The sequence below is a fragment of the Apteryx mantelli genome, chromosome 7 (assembly GCF_036417845.1).
Source record: "Apteryx mantelli isolate bAptMan1 chromosome 7, bAptMan1.hap1, whole genome shotgun sequence".
Classification (NCBI taxonomy): Eukaryota; Metazoa; Chordata; class Aves; order Apterygiformes; family Apterygidae; genus Apteryx; species Apteryx mantelli.
In genome coordinates, this window is record NC_089984.1 from 30,748,232 (window position 1) to 30,768,146 (window position 19,915).

General features: G+C 45.9%; 1 protein-coding gene across 2 annotated transcripts in view; it reads left to right on the forward strand.

The window, feature by feature from the left end:
* Positions 1-19,915, forward strand: part of NEURL1 (neuralized E3 ubiquitin protein ligase 1) — a 123,910-nt gene that overhangs the window by 86,872 nt on the left and 17,123 nt on the right. For both annotated transcript variants that reach the window (XM_067300207.1, XM_067300206.1), the window contains exon 4: positions 18,080-18,760. In XM_067300207.1, the coding sequence (XP_067156308.1) occupies positions 18,080-18,760 (681 nt within the window). The remainder of the gene's footprint in view (positions 1-18,079; positions 18,761-19,915) is intronic.

Below are 19,915 nucleotides of genomic sequence, written 5' to 3' on the forward strand. Positions count from 1 at the left end.
TGATGTGGTAGGACCTGGTTACATCGGGGCTCATATTTTGAAGTTCTTCATTCAGTTCTTTAGCTGTCTGCAAATATAACCTAACATGATTAAAACAAAAATGATATTAAAAATTGATTCATTCCTCCCTCTCCTCCAAGTCTGGGGCAGGGCGAATGAATGAGAAATTTTTCTCCCGTTTGCTAGTTGACCAGCACTGGTTGGAATTGCGAGAGGATTTGATTTTTTGTTGTCACTGAAGTGAAACAGTATGTGGAAACTGTTTGCGTTTCCTGTAGGTTTTGTAAAAGGCTATTGCTATTATTTATGAAATGCACCTTGTGGACCAAGTCTGATCTGGCAATGTTGGTTTTAGTCAAAGATTGCTTTGAGTCAGCCACTCATCATCATTTATCCTCAAGGGCACCGTGCTGGATTTCACAGAAGTTTAAAATCGTGTCTGTATCAGTTTAAATATCCTCAGCATTCGTTGCGGGCTCTTACATGGGTAGTCCCTAGCACAGCAGCAGACGGGGTGTGTGGGATGCTCCGGCTGCTGGCTCCAGCGCTGCTGGGACTGCTCTGTACTTGCGGGGCTGCAGGTCCAGTGTGCTGTGCATCACTAATTCAGGCACGGAGAGACCATCTGGGTCTTTGCGTAGCGCTTGGTGAAGCAGCCGTGGCCAGGGCCCCCCGGCCATCACTCTTGTCCTGCTGGCCCAGTAGGTGCCCGGTGCCTGGGAGCGTCCTCGCCCCGGCAGCACCGGAGCCTGGGAGCCGCTGGTGGAGCACCTCACCAGGGAGCGCTGCAAGCTGGGTTTGCCTTGTCGTCGTTGTTGTCCCTTCTGTCCTTATTCTGAGGCTAAACGAAAGGTAACGTAACATAAAAGTTGTGTGTTATGGCTTGTTCTGTATTCGAGAGGCGTGCTTTGGCTCGCTTGTGACTCCTATTGCTTGGAGCCTTGCAGGGGAACAGGGGACCAGATTTCACTGCAGTCCTAGTATAGGGTCAGTGAGCGCTTACGTGGTTTGTTCAAATGCCCTCTTCTGCCTCTGAGATCAGAATTTGACCCTAGTTCAGGCAAAACAAGAGCCAAGCAGCGCCTGGCCCCAGCTCTTCTGTAGCATTCAAACCAGTCGTAGAATTTGAAGCCCGTTTCAAAATAAAGAGGTTCGCTAGCGATTAATTTGGACACACACATACACTCTCGAAGGAAACATCCTCCGAGAAGCGCAGCAGCTGAATCCTTGACCTCAAAAGGACCCCTAAATATAGCGTTGTACGCAATGTGCCTCTTTTTGCGGGTGAGATATTAAGAGCTTATTTATTTATTACAAAGTGGTTTACAATGTAAGTAAATTAGTGAGTTCCAAGTCCCTCTCCCAGCCGCCAGATGCTGGGAGGATGTTTATGGTCACTGTAAATAATTTCTTAGCTTAATACAAATACATTTTTAGAAATCAAAGGCTGATGGCTGCATGTTTATGCTGCAGTTGAGGATTTATCGATTCCTCCAGCATATGAGAAAGAAAACAAACAGTATTTCAGATATTTTAAAAATTCATAGGACTGCAAAAACCCAAAGACGTCCCCCAGTCGCAGTGCTACAGGCTCACGTCTGTACTGGTTTTGCTGAGCTCGCTCAAGTCTCATCAAGTCAGGGAGACCAGAAGGGGCTCAGCACCGTTTGGGACCCAGCCCCTGCATTTTGGAGAGTGCGAAGGCTGGGACTTAATGGTATGGACAGGCCTGCCCCTGTGCTGAATATAACCCTGGATATAATTCTGAATTTGCAGATCACTTTCTGCTGCTGAATGACCTTTGCTAAGGTCAGCCTTAAATGACGGAAATCAGATCCTCCAGAGTCAGCAAGGCAATTAGATGGACCAGCACAAGAAATTTGCTTTATGTTGTGGCTAAAAGATAATACGGACTGAGCGGCACCTGTGATTACTAGCAGAAGGATGAGTGGGGAGGGAAACCTGCTTCGCAGACAAAAATAGGACATAGAATTAAATGGAGCTATAAGGAATTTCCTTTTCAAGGCATGTGCGCAGTTGGGAATTAGAAATCAGTGGCGTGACGTCAGGGTATATGTGGGATGCTTGGTATGATTTTTGCAAAAAGTCTCTGTGCCTCAGGGAGGGACGGGAAGAAATGAAGTATTACAGATGCTTCGTTTGAGCTTTAGATCTGTTTTCAGCGTTCGTGAGGATGGAAGTGGAGGGCCTGCAAATATCAGCAGGAGCTGTGGGCTGCCTGCACCCTAGTGCATTCTAGTCATGGCACATTCCCGCACTGGCCTCTCCATAGCAACATATTTTCAGTGTAAAACCGCAGAACCAGCTGAATAGTTATAAGCGCCTTCACCCCATGTGCACGCGAGAAATCCGATGCTGCTGCTAAACTGCTATGAGGCAGAAATGTTCCTTGCTTTAAACTGGAGCGTAAGCTAAGCTTCCAGCCTGGAGTTGAAACGTAGGGAGTGTTTAGGTGCAGGCAGTCATTGCTCTTTGTGGGGGAAGAGTATCCGTTTTTATTACCCTGGAAGCCCATCAAGAAACGCGTTGTTCTGGGGGCAGGAGACCGCCCCGTGTCTCCAGCAGGCCAGAATGAGATGCCCTGACACAGCGAGGTTTGCCCAGGCTGATGGTGCTACCTTGCCAGTGCAGTACAGTTAGTTTAGGGCAAAATAACTCGTCGGTGCGGTTTTGAGATAGCGGTGAGTTCCAGCGTGCCTCTGCCCCACATCTGGCCGGCTGGGATTTGGGTGCTCTTGTTCCAGCTGTGTCACTTTTTGCAGCATGGGCTGTCTTGCACCATCCGCACTTCTTTCCTAGGCTGCGCCCGCGCCGAGTTGCCCAGGCCTTGAACTTAGCGGCACGTCTGTAATCGCCAGCGGAGCGGGGACGGCTCGGTCACACAGCCAGGAAGGGCTGAGCAGCAGCGGGTGCAGCACCGAGGCTGCGAGGAAGGTGAGGGGAGGAAGGCTGCGGGGCTTGGTGACTCATCCCGACTCACCTGTGTCTCTCCCTTGAATCGTTCCCCTCCTGCCGATCCGTGGGGCTGGCGGTACAGGCGCTGGCGATGGATTTGGCGCGGTTTGGCAGGTACGGTGCCAGCGAGCTCTAGCCGCCGTCGAGGGAGCGGGCTGCGCCAGGCTCTGCCTCCCGTTGTTTGCTGTGCGGAAGCGCTTGGCAGGAGGGGCAAAGACACAGAGGTCATGAGAGCGCTCGAAACACCAGTGCCGAGAGACTGGAAGTCCTGGGGAATGAGACTACTGCCTAGAAAACAGGCTGAGGTTAAGAAATGTCAAATTTCTGGCGAGAAGAAGTTTCCCAGAGGGCTCAGGGGTGGATGAAATAGACTCTGAAGGTAACTTGGGATGGCTGATGGCAGATGTGCTGTGAAGCATTTTGCAGCCCTCTTGTCTTCAGGAAGGGCCACTTGGATGCCCTGTTGCAGCTGGGCCTCATCTTGCAAAACTGGGTGCTTGGGAGTGAGCAGCAACCAGCAGGAGGGCTTAAATTTAGGGGTTACCATGTCCTCCTTGGGACAGATTTGGGGATCATGCCTTCTAATCAGCAGCCTACGGGGGACTTCTCATAGTCCTGACATACGAGTGGACGGCACAGCGCGGGAACGTGAGCCGTACCACCCCTTCCGAGTGGCATCGCGCGCAATGTGGCGGTGGTGGCTCATACTGATAACAGCCCATGGTTTGCAGCCAGCCGGACTCTGCAGTAAGGCCCCTGGACTCCCGACCAGACACACTTAATTCTACAGCAGTTTCACCCAAAGTAAAAAGACTGCAGACACAACTGATTGACTGATTGCAGCAGACATGAAAACAAACCCAGCAGCCATCCTGTTATTAGTTGCCTTGGTAAATTCAGTTCACTTTATATTGCCCATAAATAAGAATTTTCAGAGTGCTGCAAACTCCACTCCGGAGGGAATTTGCATCACACGTGCCTGGGAAACATGAGTGATGGCAGTGGCTGTGACGCTCCTTAGCAAAACGCTTCTGGCAGCATGAAGCAGTGAAACACGGCGGACAGCAAGGTTGGCGTTTATCGTGGTTCCTGCAGTTTGACGCCACAGTGGTGATCGCCACCGATGGGGCAGAGCCGTCAGAGCAGGTTGAATGAACCTCTTCTCTCCCAGGTGGGGTACAAGGCGGTTGGGATGAGGTATGCTGACAGCCGCGTGCCAATAGATGGAGAAATGTCTTTAGTCTGTTGATCTGGTCCCACTGCTATTAAAGTCTTTACAGTATGTTGGGTGTAAGGAGAAGGGGAGGCGAAGGCTGCAGTAACTTGCAGCTGTGTGGCTCTTAGGTTTCTCTTCACTGTAAGTCCTGTTGCTCTCAGGGTGAGTTCCTGCCTACCCCAGGATGGCAGCAGCCCTTCTGAGCACCACAATTTCTCTATGCCAGTTCAGGGACTAAATGTTGCCCCTATATGCCCCTAAGTGAAAGCCCGTGTTGGAAGCGGGAGCTCCAGCTGTGTGCCCAATGTCCACTGTCCTTGCAGGCGCTAAGCCGGTGTGCGGAGCAGGATGGTGTCTGTGCACCACTGCAACCTAGTGGAGAGAATCGCACTTGGACAGGCGGGATTCCCGAGGCCCGATGGTGCCGGCAGCTCTTCAGGAGGGCGGTTCAGACCAAGTGCGCCGAAGGGTTCAGCTTTCTCTTCGGGAGGATGCGGGGTCCGTCCCGGCCAAGGCTGTGTGATCGCCAAGTGGCCGTAGCTTAACGCGCCGGCCTGACACTTGTAAAAACGTAAGGGGGGTGCAGATCTGTTCCAGTGTTTAACAGGAGGAATAAAAGAGCTGACAGGGCGTATGTGCAGCATCTCGCCATCCCTGCCGGCCCCGCTTTTCTCTGGCCTTTGTTTACTGTACCCTCCTGCTGTGTTATGTCTAATTTGGACCCTGAGCTCCTCCGGGCTGGGACCTGTCATTTTTAACTACCAGGCACAAGGCACACCTAAGCCACCTTATAAATAACAATTCTGTGCACAGGGGAACCTGACGCGAGGACGTAAAGAGGTAGCTATGGCAACAGCTGTCTGTGTGGTTTTTGTCTGCTATCGGCAAATAGCTGAAAGGGCTGCTAACGTAGCGTCGCTCTGAACTCGAGCAGGACGCGTGCGGCTTTGCTGCGCCTTTTCTGCACGCGTCTGCCGGCTTCCTCCCGAAAATAAGTCATCTGCACTCCCGGTTTGGGATTTTTTTTGGTTATTCTGATATGAAAAAGAGCCACGGAACAGAAATGCAGCCAGCAGTAACCCGCTCTTCTCTGCTTTAGGTAATAGGATAACGTCAGCCTTTGGCACATCACCTGCTTTTTCTTCTCTTCTGGCTTTTTGCTGGGTTTGAAATGTGTGTTTTTTATCTATGCCACTTCTCAGTACCATCTTGTGGCAGGCAAGAATGAGGAAACAAAGAACATTTTCCCAGTTGAAAATGAAAGAAAAAAGCATGTATTTTTTAATTCAAGGCTGTTATAGCACCAAGAGTGGTTGGACTGCACTGAGCAGAGCGGAGGGACTGCTTTACCCTGACAGTGAGATCCCAGACACATCTAGGATCAGTCCAAGATCCCTTAGATCGAGCAAGACATCACTGGTGCTCATGATGACATTTCAATTCACATAAGCCCAGCAATTTGTATTATTATACAGCAAGGATTTAATAATTCCATAGGACAGTTCAGAGTATGTGTAGAAAAGTTCGCAAGAACATTGTCACCAAATGTTTCTTTGAAGTTTGACACTAGCGGAGGCAGAAATTGAAGACAAATGAGTCTGTTAATGAGGCAAGAAATCCTTGCATTTGGGAGAGTCACTGCTATGTTGATTACCATCTCTCTAGCCCATATAGATCTCAGCAAGGTTCTTGCCCATAGTATTGCTGTATCAGCTCTTTTGTTGCTGATTGTACCTGGATCAGCCTAATCTCCGAAAATAAGATTGTTCATTACATTCTGGGTCTAAGCTTTGCCTTTTCCAGACCTTCAAAAAGCATTATTAGCTTTTAGCTATTAGCTAACAGATTAGCTGTTTCCAAAATTAGAAAAGTGTAGCATCATGGGCTAACAGAAATAGAGGGGCAAAATAAATACATAGGCGTTTAACAGATTGAAACCAGACAGATGGATGAATGAACACTTGTACGCATTCCTAGCCAAATAGTTGTAAAAACAATACAAAATACTGGTGACCTGTCCTTACCAGCAGGTGAGGAAGAGGTTTAAAGCATGTGTCAGAGAGACTGACTTTTGGCATAAGCTGAAATGTTAAATCCTAGTGAAAATGCATTGACAGAGAACAGGCATCATGTAGCAGAAGCAAGCTGAGGAGAAGCGGCAGAGGAAGATACCTGTCACTGGAGTTTAACAAGAGGTCAAAAAAAAAAGGGCAAAACCACCCTGCGGAAATGGAGGAGAGCCTGGGGCCGAGGCAGTAAATAGTCCACCTCGCGTGGGGAGAGCAGGATCCTTCGGGAGCTGAGCCGAGGCTGCCCGTCCTCGGGGGGCAGCTGAGGAAGGTTTGTCCACCGTGGCTGCAGCCACGTTTAGTGCCAGTCAGTGCCCACCGGACCATGGTCTCTGTGTGATGCCCATGGACTTCAGTAAGGTTGCCCTGCCCTGACTGACAGCAGAGCTGCAGCCCTCTGGCTTATTCTTATTTATACTTCCAATTTGCATCTTCAGAAGAGCCTCCTGTCTATCTGTCTAAACCTTCTCAGGCCACGTCCTGTGATCTGTGCGTTTAGATTGGCTTCGCTGATAGCCGAGGTGTTCGAGCTTTCCCTGTGGTGAATGAGAGCAGAGTTTGTCTTTTTGCGTGTTAAGAAGTTAGCCGAGGCGCCGGTAACAAGAGTCAGCCCTTTAGTTCCTTTATTTCAGGGTTTCAAAATAATTCTGGAGGAGATCACGCCAGAGCCTAATGGGCATTTGCCAGGGCAGAATATGTAAAGAATTTATGGAAGAGATGAACTTTTCAATTGCGTACCTTGGCAGAAATGAATGTAGCCTCTCTCTTGGACTCCCTCCTAATTCTGTCCAGCCGCGACAGCTCGGATGACTGATGTAGGGTTACTATTTTAGGAAATCTCCTTTGCTGTTCACTCCCCTGGCAAGATGCAACGGGAGAGTGGTGAAGAGTGGTTTGGCATGAGAACTTCTTTTTGGACACAGAATGCAGTTTTTAAACCTTACCCTGTACAGCCCCTGTGCAGAAAAGTGTCCTGATTTGGGGCTACTGATATGCTCGCATGGATTTCCCACTGCCTTCAATGAGATATAAATACTTGTTTAGATGAAGTGGATGTTTAAGTGCTGTCGTGAAAAGGAACAGACCTAAACACACGCTGAACTTTTCTGAATTGGTGCCTACTGCAATAGTTGTGCTATTTTAAAACGAGCTCATCAAAAGAAGGCTTGATTTACTGTTTGTGTCCATAATTCGGAGATGCATCTTGCAGACCACACCAACTGCAGAATATAAGCAGAGTGGATGGGGTATAATAGTTGCACTGCCATTTTATACATGTGGAAAATATGTCAGAAAGCTTTTGAGAGCTTGTTCATGCCGGATTCTGGAGAAGAAATTCTCTAAGTAGGGGATATTAGGAAATAAAACAAAGAAAATATCCTGGACAAATAACATTGTGTGCATTCTTTCAGAAATGTAATTGCTGGAGCTTTAGGTAGGGAACTAGTTTGGAGGAGGAGAGATGATTTGTAAATTTAATTAGTCAGGGCTGAAAAATTGAAACAATTTTGGCAAACTCCAGCTGTTTTCTTTCACTATTTTCAAACTGATATATTTCCATTTTGAGTCTTGAAAAAACATTTTAAACTCCAAAATTGCAACAGTGATTTCCAAATAAGCCCCAAAAATCAACTGGAGAAGAAGCTCTTAGCTCGGTATTCATTTGCTTTTCTAGAAAATCAACTTGAAGTAAGATACACTGAGCAGTTTGTTTCAGGTTAGCCTGAAATACTTTACCTTTTCAGTTTATTTTTTTCTTCAGGAAGTGGACTGAAATATTTTATATTATCAGTGCCCTTCACAGGTTGCATCTTCACTAGAAAATGTCATACTCTTAGTTCAGGTTAGTTATCAAGTGAGGTAACTGAGGAGAGGCAAAATCCTAGTGATATCCAGCCAATTTCTCATTTACCAGCGCATTCACCCAGCTCTGTCAAAACAAGCCAGGAGTGTGGTGAGCCCAGGAAGAGGCTCCCAGCGGTGCAGGTTCAGGTGATCTCCAAAACTTCTGGTTGTTCCTAAGGGAAAGGGGGAAGGTGGGACAGCCTAATTGCAATTAGGTCAATATGCAGTGGTCAATAAGCTGGTAAGATGCTGGACCACGGGCAGGCAATGGCAGGGACAAGGTGGTTGTTAGTGTGTTGAGTTCTCCCTGAGCAGCTGGCTTGAAAACCCTCATAAAGTGAAGGGATATGTTTAATGTAGCTTGGGAATTGGCTGTGAGCACTGGGATGCTGTGGAGACATCTGCGCAGTAATACACAGAGCATTAGAAGCAGAGGTGCTGGAGGGCCCATAGTGATCTGCAACACAATAAATGAAGGCAAAGTTGGGGGATTAGCACTCTGTGCAGTGATGAACTAGCGTCTTACCTGAATAGGTAAGATAAAAGAGAGTCAGCATTTCTTGGTGGAAAGGAGGATAAAAGGGATGATAGTGCCAGGAGTAAGCAGTGGAGTCACTCAGAGTCAGACTGGGTAGGAAGATAGAGATCTATAAAGTTATTAGACTACAAGGAACAGTCGTTAATTGCTTTAATTTCCCATGGAGAAAAGAAAGCAAGATGAGTTTTTCTACAAAGGAATTTACATCTTAAAGATCAGGAAGCATCAGATAAATTAGAACTGTCAGTCTCCAGGGAGTGTTAGGTCTTGCACAGGTAATTAAAACAAAAAGTAAAAGACTTTCCAGACATAGAAAGAAAAAGAGGACATGGAAGGAAAAGTGGGACACTAAATGGAGAGGGGCAAGGACTGAGATTAATAGTAATGTAGTTGTGAACCTAAAAGTGACAATCGTTTTGCTATAGTTTTCAATAGGAGCAGTAATACTCATCACGGAGTCTAGCAAGCACGAGGGAAGGGAGGTGTAAATTACTGCATTAGGGATGAGAGTAAAATTCAGAGACTTTCATGTGTTTGTTTGGGAGACAGAGTAAGAATAGAATAATGGATTAGATGATCTCCATAAAAACCAAAGTATTTGATTTCTGCTTCTGTGTATTTGACCAAACCATGTTTCTCTGACTTTGCGGAGAGTTAGGAAATGTCAAATGGAAAACCTGTGAACATGATCAAGGAAATCAGACAAGGAAGTGACAGCACCCGAAGGTGGCTGTGACCGTAGTTAGGCACATTCTTAACCTGAAGGACATCCGTCAGTCTGCGTGACTTTGCTGGCCACGGAGAACGACTTCATGCAGAATGGAAAGCCTTCCTGAACTAAAACCAAAACGTGTCTGTGACACAGAGGTTGCCAGCACCCTGCAGACTCTTGCAAAGCATCAGGTTTTTTTGGAAAAGTGAACAAATCCACAACTATAACAGGCCTATGGAAGTTTCTTCTGTGTAATCTACTGTTGTGCTCTTCCAAAACAGTCATATTTGGTGAGGAAAACAGTGATTTCTTTTTATTTTATGAAGCTAGTTGTGCTCTTTGTGCCATTTCATGTAATTAAATCAATTGGACATGCTTAAAAATATTGAGCAGAATTATATGAAAGTTTATTATGAACTGGACAGGTTTAGAGTATTTCATTGTATAACATTTGTCCCCAAACTACAATATATCAGGCAGTACTCACCCTTTTTACCTTAAACTGTATTCTTATTTATGTTTGTGTATTCTTATTTATGTATGAATTTGTGTGCTTTCATTCCTTAGGTTTTATTGAAAAATATGTAGATAATCAATTCAATTACTAAGCTGGCCTGGAAACTGCAATTGTTCAGTCTGGCTTAAAAACATTTGCAATTCTTTTACGCTCGGGGTTTTGTATTTCTTCTTTCTGAATATTTCAACTTGGAAGCTAGTGGGACATGGGCCACATTTCTTCCCCTCTTTTAGAATCTCTGTTTTTTTTGTTTGTTTCTGATTTGTTTTGCTGTGGTATTTTATCTGTACTATTGGTACAACGTTGACAATCCATGACAAGAAATCTGTGATCATCCTAGTAAGCAAAGGAAGGATACTTATACACCCTTAAAAAAGTGTTCTGAACAGATCCCCAGGGTTTCTTGAAATTCACCTTGCAGGACACCAGGTGCCTTTTATGCCTAATGGTACAAACACCCCATTCCTTTGAGAGCAGCATTTGGTGTTAAATGGCCGCAGAAAGTCACCAGAATTGCACAGTAATTTTAACAAACTTCTAGCAGTCAATAACAACTGAATGGCTGCATTTTCTCTTCCAGCCCCTTTTTTTATCATCCCTCCAAAATTGGATCATGCAAACCAAATAGCTTTTACATTCAGTCTCTGCGAAAATGCATGGAAAGAAATGCTGATTCTATCCAAACAAATGCAAACACAAAGCAAATGCCAGTCCAGTGAGGTGCTAATTAAGCACTGTTGATTTCTACTCATTTCTGTTAAACTGGAAGATGTTTGTGGCCTTGCAGTTGGTACCACAGAGCCCATGGTCTGACTTCTTTTGTAACCCAGTTTTAAAATCTGGTGAGAATTTTTGGAGTAAACATGAATGATTTCTTCTCACAGTGCCCTACCACAGACAAACTCCAGCTTTGGGCTTTTTTACCCATTGGCTTGGACTTTGGCTTCTGAGCCTTGGTTATAGCAGAAATTCTTTGGGATGCTTTCACCAATATTGAAAAGACATCTGAATATCTTGCCAGAAAGCAAATTTGGACTGTGTTGGTCATAGGCAAAGAAATTGATTTAAATATCTGTATTGCTGTAATGAAAATGGGAGTTATGAAATACCAGTTAACTTGGCTTCCAGATTGCAACGAGCTGGAAGCCAACATTTACATGTAACCAGTAACTTTGATTTTAACTGTGTGAATGCACATTAAAAATCTGTTTGCCCTCCATTGACTGTGCAGATACCAAGCTGATATGTCTGTGAAGGAGGAATTCCTGAACAGCCGTTTCCCTACTGATGGCTGGGATCCCATAATGGAAGAGGAGTCCCGAGTAGGTTGAGTTTTCAGGCGCAAGAAGCAAGTAGATGTAAGTAGGGGAGCAGCAGGTAGAGAATAAAGCACCGAGTGGAGATAAGAATTGTGGTAGTGTATGGCTGACTGCTTTCTGCCATTACCTATTTTAAATCCTCTCTTCCTTGCCAGCATTAGTTAGTGCTGCTTGGAAGTGACTTACAGGATGGGTGCTTTTATGTGTGACTCAAAGGACGAGAGGATGGGATCATAGAAGAATTGGGGCAGGGAGGCTCTTGTTGACGTGGGATGATATATGGAGGAAGTTGCTGAGAAAGGGCTGCGGAGGCTTAGTCGTGCGTTTGGGCTAGAGGCAGTGGGGACGTGCGAGGGAGGACCGGGGAGAACGGGCTGGTTTCGGTATGCACTGGGCTGAACCCCGAGTGGTTTCAACTGAGAGCGCTGCCGGAGGAGTCGTGTATCCCCTTGGACAGCTTACCCCATCCCACAGCTTCCAGCCTATAAAATAAGAACATTAATTCATCCTGCCTCCCACTCACTGTTCATATATCCTTTCTGCTTATGTGGTGAGGGACAGTCTTTTGCTGCAGTGCGCAGCAGCTGGATCCTGATCTCACATGCTGTTTGCCCCAGAGCAGATTTTACTGTCTTTTAAGGAGCAGCCTGGGCATCTTGCATTTACAGCAGGTACAGCTCTCTCACAAGTGAAATTGTCTGTTGGCTGTAGTTTTGCATGTATTCCTGTAAGTGTGCAAAAAGAGAGGAGCTGGAGCAAGGAGAGCAGGGGGCAACAGCTTTGTTTGAAACGAGATATTGTGACTTTAAATGAAAGAAATACATGCGCACATACAGGTGTTGTGTAAGTAGATATTTATTTAACTGATGTCCTTGATGTGATGGGGATTTTCGCAAGGAGAAGGAATGGTTGATCTGAGATAATAACTCAGGCAGTTTTATTTCTCAGCTGCTCATAAAGGGAAATGTACTTTGTAGAACTGAATTCCTAAGTATATGGCAAAGGAGGTTTTTAGTCTGAATCATTCCTTTGAGGGATTTTAAACATTTGCCTCCCACATGCAAATAATGCTCTGAAAGTGGCTTCGCTGTACGATCTGAGAGGCTGTATTCTGGCGCCTGGTTATTTATGAGAAGTAAACACAATGGAGTGGTTTCAGATCATATAAACTCAGATTTAAAGGTAGCAAGCAGGGAGGGGAGGGGGAAACCTGTGTGCACATCACAGCAGAAGCACCCATTTGGGAGTGCGGGTCTCTGCAGCCTTACACTGACCACGCCAGGACTCAACCTCCTCTCCAGACCTCCCATGGAGAACACAAGTTTTCAGAAAAACAAATAGCTTTTTAAGTGTCTACTCTGACACGTTGCCAGCAGGCAAGAGCACTCTGACATTCTTTGCAAGTGGAGCTTGGTCTGTTATTGACTGCGAGCGTGGCCTCGGTGTTCTCCTCCTTCCATTTCTCTCTCCATGTCTCAATTTTTCTCCTGTGTTTATTTTAAATAAGGGCACTTTTCACTTTCCTGTTTGCTTAGCTCCTGCCAGTACACTAAAACAGCAAGGCACCCATGGCAGAGCCGGAGAGAGCCTTGAGAAGAGCATCCCATGGTTGTAAGGATGTCTTGAACACTGTGAGTGCAGTAAGCTGTGTGAGGACCTACTTCCAATCACCCTTTAATTTGGGTGAATTTTGAATCGAGGGCCACGCAGCCATCCTCCTCATTCCAGATCCAGTCAAGGCTCCTCTTCTTTCCAGTGGAGGTGGTGCTGTGGATTTGGTGCCAGACATATGCTGGTAGTCTAAAGGATTTAGGAGCTGATATTGCACCTTGCCTCCAGCCACAATGATCTTCATCCTTCTTTTAGGAGGGATAAATGAGAATATAGCTCATTTCATTTTACTGAATTTTCTATCCTCAGTCACCTCAAAGCACGTAATAAATTGAGTGTCCAGAAATAGTTCTGGCTACTTCTGAAGTGCGGCGGTTTTCCAGTAGTACACATCAGCTCTGCACAACTGAGTTGGCAAGGGAGCAAAGACCTCCACAGCGTGACATGGGCACAGTTAGCAAAGCAGGCAGCAGAGCTGGAGCTCAGTTAAGATTAATACCCTTACTCTTACGATGGGGAATATGGGGCTGTGTGTGACAGATTTCCAGGAACGCAAGTTTACTTCTTGTCTTAGCACTGGTTGCTCTTCCTGGTTGTCTTTAAGTGCAATGTTATTTATGCCCTGGTACATCTGCCTCATATTTCAAACACTTCTTCCCACAGTGTCAGAGTCTTGCCAAATGGCCTGTTAGCTGCACAACTCTGCTATAGACCGTGGAGGCGATAGTGCGGCAGTTTAAGGGTTGCAATCCCAGTTAGCATCCGTGCGTCACCACTCGTGACATGTAGCCTTGAGGAGGGAATAGGAGCCTTCATCTGCATTCCCGAGTAGGAGTGGTGTCCCTCTGGCATGGCGGCAATAATACAGTATAGGTCTTTTGCAGATGTACATTTACAAAGAAATTTCTTGTGGGTGCCACTGACTTCAAGACATCCTTTGATAGATTAGCACCTGTGAGGTTCCTTGGTCATGGAAATTATACAGTGAGCACCAGTACTCATTAAAAATGGGATAGGTTCTTTCCTCTTAGGTTATGAGTTTGATTCCTGAAGTCTTAAGCTATTTTTCACAGTCATAAGTCTCAAGTTTGGTCTGTTTATATTAGGTCTTCCTTCCTTATCTCGTTCTTGAGAGCAGGACAGCCCTCTTGCTCTGGAGAAATATAATTTCTTTGGGTCTGTAGAGCTGTCCAGGTCTCTGGAGCTTTCAGTTAAATACTTGATTCTGCAAGTTTCTTGTGTGTGTGTGTGTGTGTGTGTGTGTGTGCGCTGAGTTTGTTGTGCTTTCTCAGACCTTGTACAGGTATGTGAATTCTGGCTGCTCATTACCTTGGATAGTCAAGCCTTTAGGCAACTAATAGACAATACTGAAAAAGGAAAAGGTGAAGGATATAATGATTTCACAGTCTGACATTAATTCATCCCCTTGCATTTGGGGTAGGTCTGAGATTATCTGTGCATGCTGGTAGTTACAAGTGTGTTTGTGTTTGAATGTGCATGTAACTATATTATATATGCATCTGTATGCTATCTATAATAAATATGTATTATATACATTATACATGTTTACGGAAATAAATGGTCTTAAGAAGTCAACAATTGCCAGCAGTTCAGAAAAAGGTGGTACTAAATTGTTTCTGATCTGGATACAGTGTTTCCAGCTGCATCTGGCTGCTCACCAGCTCCTCGTAACAGTTGTTTTAAAGTGTTTTTGCAGTCACTTAGCTCCTGCATGAAGAAGGAGGCTTTTCCAGGCCATCTGAGCGGGAAACGGGAGCTTTGAAGCCTCTGGTCTGAGAAAGATATTGCAAGTTAATGTTGTGCATAAGAAGCCAGCTGCTGCGAGCATAAATTTTGCAGATAAACCCCACTAAAGAGGGAGGAAAAACAGAAGACTACTGAACCGTTCAAATGTCCTCCATCTCTTCTTTGCTAAGTGAATTATTCCTACTCGCTTTTTTTACTTAAACAAGACCAGAAAAAGATGCAGAGGGGTTTGTGAAGCTGGGCCTCCTTTACAGAAATTCAATGATGTACCAGATTCTCCAACTGAGGAGCAGGAAGGTTGCGTTTGGTGGAAATCATTTCCACATTGGCTGTGTCTATATTGCTCCCATAGGCCTGGGAGTCGCTAATTCGGCTGCTGGCCTCATGACTGCAGCGAGGCAGAGCTCCGCAAAACCTTCCTGCAAAGCACGTGGGTAGCGCCGAGCTGTGTGTGGCCACGGCTGGCTCGCGAGCGAGACCCAACCTAGCCGGGATAAAACTCGCTCTGGTGACTCAGTATGAGCTGCGGTCTTGACTCACGAGTCTGTCTGTTCCCACACAAGGAGATCTCCCACCAGTTGACTTAACCCAAAGAAACTCTGCGAGGTGCCAGCGTAGCTGTGGCTGGGCTATAGACATCACGTTGGAGGGCAGAAGCTGTTTCGTGCTCTGCATTTGGTAGTGGCGGCAGGGGAACAAGTCTCCGTTTGCACGTCCTGAGTTCAGTGGGGCTCTATTTCAGTGGCGGATGGAGCATTAACGTAGGTTCAGACCCTAAATTCCTCATGCGTGTTTACTTTGTCCTTATATAGGCAAATTTCTAACTTTGATTACTTAATGAAAGGGCAGGATTTCTAAATTCTTCAGGCTCAAGCCAGATGATCTCTTCGGGAATGGGCTGTTCTACCACATGAAGCGTCATGCTTGGGGGAAAAGTAGCACTTTCATATTTTACGGTCTCATCACTTAAAGTCGTCATGTCTTTCTGATGTGTGCTCCAGGTTTGTCTCTGCAAACGTAAGTGTGCCTGAGCACTCTTACACAGCATCCCTCCTTCATAAGCATTAAAGGTCCGTGGTAAATGTGCTGCCGGAGCAAGGCTGCATTATGGGCCAGGGTGGTATGAGCAGCTTGCTCTGTATTAGCAAAGTGATGAATGAAGCTTTGGTGGAAGAAAACAGCTCGTTCCTGGGATTCTTCTGATGAAGGAAACGGCTCAAAGTCACCTCATTTGTTTCACATTTCTCCAGAACAGTCTTGAATTGTTCTTTGATAGCTCTGGGCCATTAGCTGTTACTGGGGATAAATGGCGTTCCACACCTCTTGTAACCAGCGCAAAAGATGAAATTAAAATGCTATTGTTTTAATTTATATTCAGTGGGATTGTTTTTTTCTTCTTTGGCTGGATAGGTTGTGATTTATGAAAAAGTAGAGCCAACATCTGTTAGAGACCCAGCTCTCTCAATTTGCACAAATCCACCTCAGGTACCAATAAACTGCAATCCTCTCTTCCAAAGATATTTACAAACATTAATGAACTAAGCCTCACAGTCAATCCCATATGCTATAGGGAACTTATCCCTTATGTGGCCAGGCATCTGAGTTACTGATCGATTTAGGTAAAACAGTTGGAAGTATAACCCTGGTTTGCTATCACTGCCATGTGTCTTGGCTGCAGCAGAACTCCAGCTCTCTTAACCTCTTTTCAGTTGGAAAAAGATATTTTGTCCAGCAGCCAAAGGGAAATGCAAGCATCCTGGTGGAAAACAAGCTGTTTCAAAACCTTGGCTGCAAGCTACCCACACATCACAGTTGTCAGCCAGGCTGCACATGTATAGTTACAGGGAATAAAATAGAGAGGACCTTCTGCTCCTATTCAGAAAGGTCTCTACCCCTTCACCTACACCAAAGGATCCTCGTCAGCTGCCAGTATTAATTTGTTTTCCTGTGTGGGTTTCCAGCCAAAGGAGGGTAAAATAAGCCTAATTCTATCCAGCAGGGGCACTTGCAATGCAAATGCTAGCCCATATATTACAAAGCATTAATGCAACCAGCTTCTAAATTACTTGGGGTAATTTCTGGTTTTAGTTAGGCCTCCTTTTCTTTAATTAACTTCTGGGAAGAGAAGCTGCAATATCAGTATGGGGAAAATCAAATATGAGAAACGTAGCCCATTTTTATTTTGAGACTGTGTTTCTCTTGTGATAGCAGATTATTTAAAGAGAAGCCTGGAATAATCCAGTTTAAGCAAAGCAAAGAGCTTTACCAAAGCCAAACTGCGTGTGGGTGTGCTCTTGTCAGGGATCCCAGAAGAGGAGGGCGGCAGAGGCTTATAGTCAGACCTCATATATCACAGGAGATGGTGGTGGTTATTCAGTAGCTGGCATTTTTCCTTGCCACACCAGTACAGAGCCACTCCTCTGGTATGCTAAGAGAGGGTGCACCCCAGTGGGAAAATCACAGATAACCTGAGTTCCTGCTCTTTTGTTCTCGTAAAAGAAAATCCGCAGGAGACCTGTGGCAGGGCCGTACTGGAGCCAACTGGTGGGTTTGCAGTGGCAGAGAGCGGGCAGCCCGGCTGTGCTGGGCAAGCGGCCGTGGAGGGGAGCCTTGCTGTGGGGGGGCTGGTAGCTGCGCATGGACGGTGCAGGTCCCTCCAAAGCGGGGAGAAGCTCTTCTCTGTGCAAGCCCCAGGAGGGCAGGTGACCAGGTCGATTCAAAGGCATTAAAAGCATGTGCTTGTGTTCTTTAAAAAAAAGAATTAAATAAATTGATGAGTAGCTTCTGAAACAGCAGGTGAGACTAGCACAGAGGATAAGGTGCAACTGTTTCCACTGGTGAATTTGAATGTTCTTTTTTATATATGCATGGGTTTGATTTTTAATTATTTGTCTTGGAGATAATGAATGATTGTACTTTATTTATAGAAAACCGCACATTCCCAAATTCCAAACTGTGAAATGCCTATCTGCACCCGTCTGCAGTAGGCACCAGAGCACAATTAATTATATTCAGGAGTACTAATTGAATTTCATCTGATGATAAATAAACTAGAACTGAACATAACGTTGCTTTTAAAATAAGAACATCTACTTAGGTATTCATTTCATAGACCTATGAGAATTACTGTAAACAATGAACAGGGCACACAAACTCAGAGCCTGCGTAGTTATTGATTGGTATGTTCAGGGTGTATTTCAGTTACTTACCCTCTGCTTCCCTTCTCCAAGGAGATTCCCCCCATGGTCGATTCTTTCCATCGATTTTGAGTCTGCCTACTCTGAAGCTGAAAATGGTGATGCTGGTTGGCCAAGCACAAGAACAGCAATCGATTGCAAATATAGTTTATGATTTTCTGTATTTTAAAGGGGAAAATGTGTTAATGGCAGCCTGATTTTCTCTTTTAAACATACAGTTCAAACCCGTAGCGATTCATAAACTCTTGGACGTTTTCATTCTCTCTCAAGTGATCTTTTTGTTTTTTTCTCTCGCCCCCTCTCTCCTTGCAGACAGCGAAATCATTCCTCCCGACTGCCTGCGGCCCCGGTCCTTCACTGCCATCCGCCGGCCCTCACTGCGGCGGGAGACGGAGGACACGCGCCTCTCCGTCAGCCTCTGTGACCTCAACCTCCAGGAGGAGACCTTCCACGTGACGGCCACCACGTGCCCCATCCCGCAGAACTCCCTCAACTCCCAGCACTCCCACCTCCTCCCCTCCCAGCTCGAGAGCGACCTCCGCTTCCACCAGCTCAGGGGAGCCCACATTAAAATCCTGGACGACCAAACTGTGGCCCGGCTGGAGCACGCCCGGGAAGAGAGGACTTTGGTTTTCACCAGCAGACCCCTTAGGATCAACGAAACCATTTTCGTCAAAATTAACAAGTCCAACGCCGCGCGCACCGGGACGCTGTCCTACGGGGTGACGTCCTGCGATCCCAGCACCCTGCGGCCCAGCGACCTTCCCTATAACCCCGAGTCTTTGGTTGACCGGAAGGAGTTCTGGGCTGTCTGCCGAGTCCTGGTGCCCCTCCAGAGTGGAGACATCTTGGGATTTATGGTGAATTCGGACGGCGAGCTACACTTGAGTCACAACGGTGCCAGCACTGGCATGCAGGTCTGCGTGGACTGTTCCCAGCCCCTCTGGATGTTCTTTGGTTTACATGGCGCAGTCATGCAGATTCGCGTGCTAGGTATGTCTCATCCCCCTTTTCACAGTCTCGCACACAAAGCACCAAGGAGGGTTATGTTGCAGGGGAAGGGAAGGAATGAAAGTGCTAGTGGTTCCCTCCCTGTTCTAGAATCAGTTACAAACTTTATTTTGAAAGAGGAAAAAATGCTAATTTACAAAGACCTGTACATAGCACATGGGTATCAGTTACAAGACTTACCTCTTTACACTTCTCTAGCATCTTTCATTTGAGGATCTCAAAGCTCTTTTCAAATGGATGAAGCCTCAGAGTCCTCCTTTGAAGTACAGATTAGTCACCCTTAACCTAGGAGAAGCAAAGAGGAAGAGGAGAGGTGCTTTGGGCTGAACTAACCTAGGGCATGGCTAGGAAGGAAAATGAGATTTGCTTCCCTGTGTATTAACTATCTGACAGCACTGATTCCCGAAAGGAGCAGTCTCCGTGCTTCTCCCAGGCTCGTGTGTGAGTAGCAGACTAGCAAACAGCATGGAAGGACCTGGTGCCTCGTGATCGCGGAGCTGCGCAAAGTATAGCACCCACCAGCACAACGCCAGAGAGGTCTCCTGCTCCTCCAGCCCTATGCAGGACAGTGTAGCTCATGCAGTTAGATGAACCTTTGCAAAGCTGGCCTCTTTCTCTCGCTAGTTTTGCTCTGTTCTTAAGCTCTGTTCACCAATGGACTTTAAATGCTGAAAGTCATGTTTTGAAAGTGTGGAGGAAAAAACTCTGAAATGGCATTTGCTCAGGATCAAACTGACTTTTTTTGTGTGTGGATATTGGACAGGTGTCATCTTCACATAGTCACAAATGTGGGATGTATTTGGGCTTGAATCTGGGCCATGTCAGCGTCAGAAACTAAATGATGGTCTCTGAGAATGCTATCTAATTCCTTATCCTCCTCTAACTGATTTACAAATAAGAGTCGACACATTTGTTTAAGAGATAGTTAGAGTATCTACCTAAGAACTAATCTGATTATTGGCTTGGGGAGGATGTCTCATGGTAAAGAAAGTTCTGCCATATCAGGGGAAAATCTGTAGTAATGTTATGAGCATTTACATTCTTAATAGGGGAAATTACAAAAAATTAATTAGACCTTTCTAATTAACATCACCACTGCTGCAGTGGAGACAAACCAGTTTAAATTAAGGCCACTCA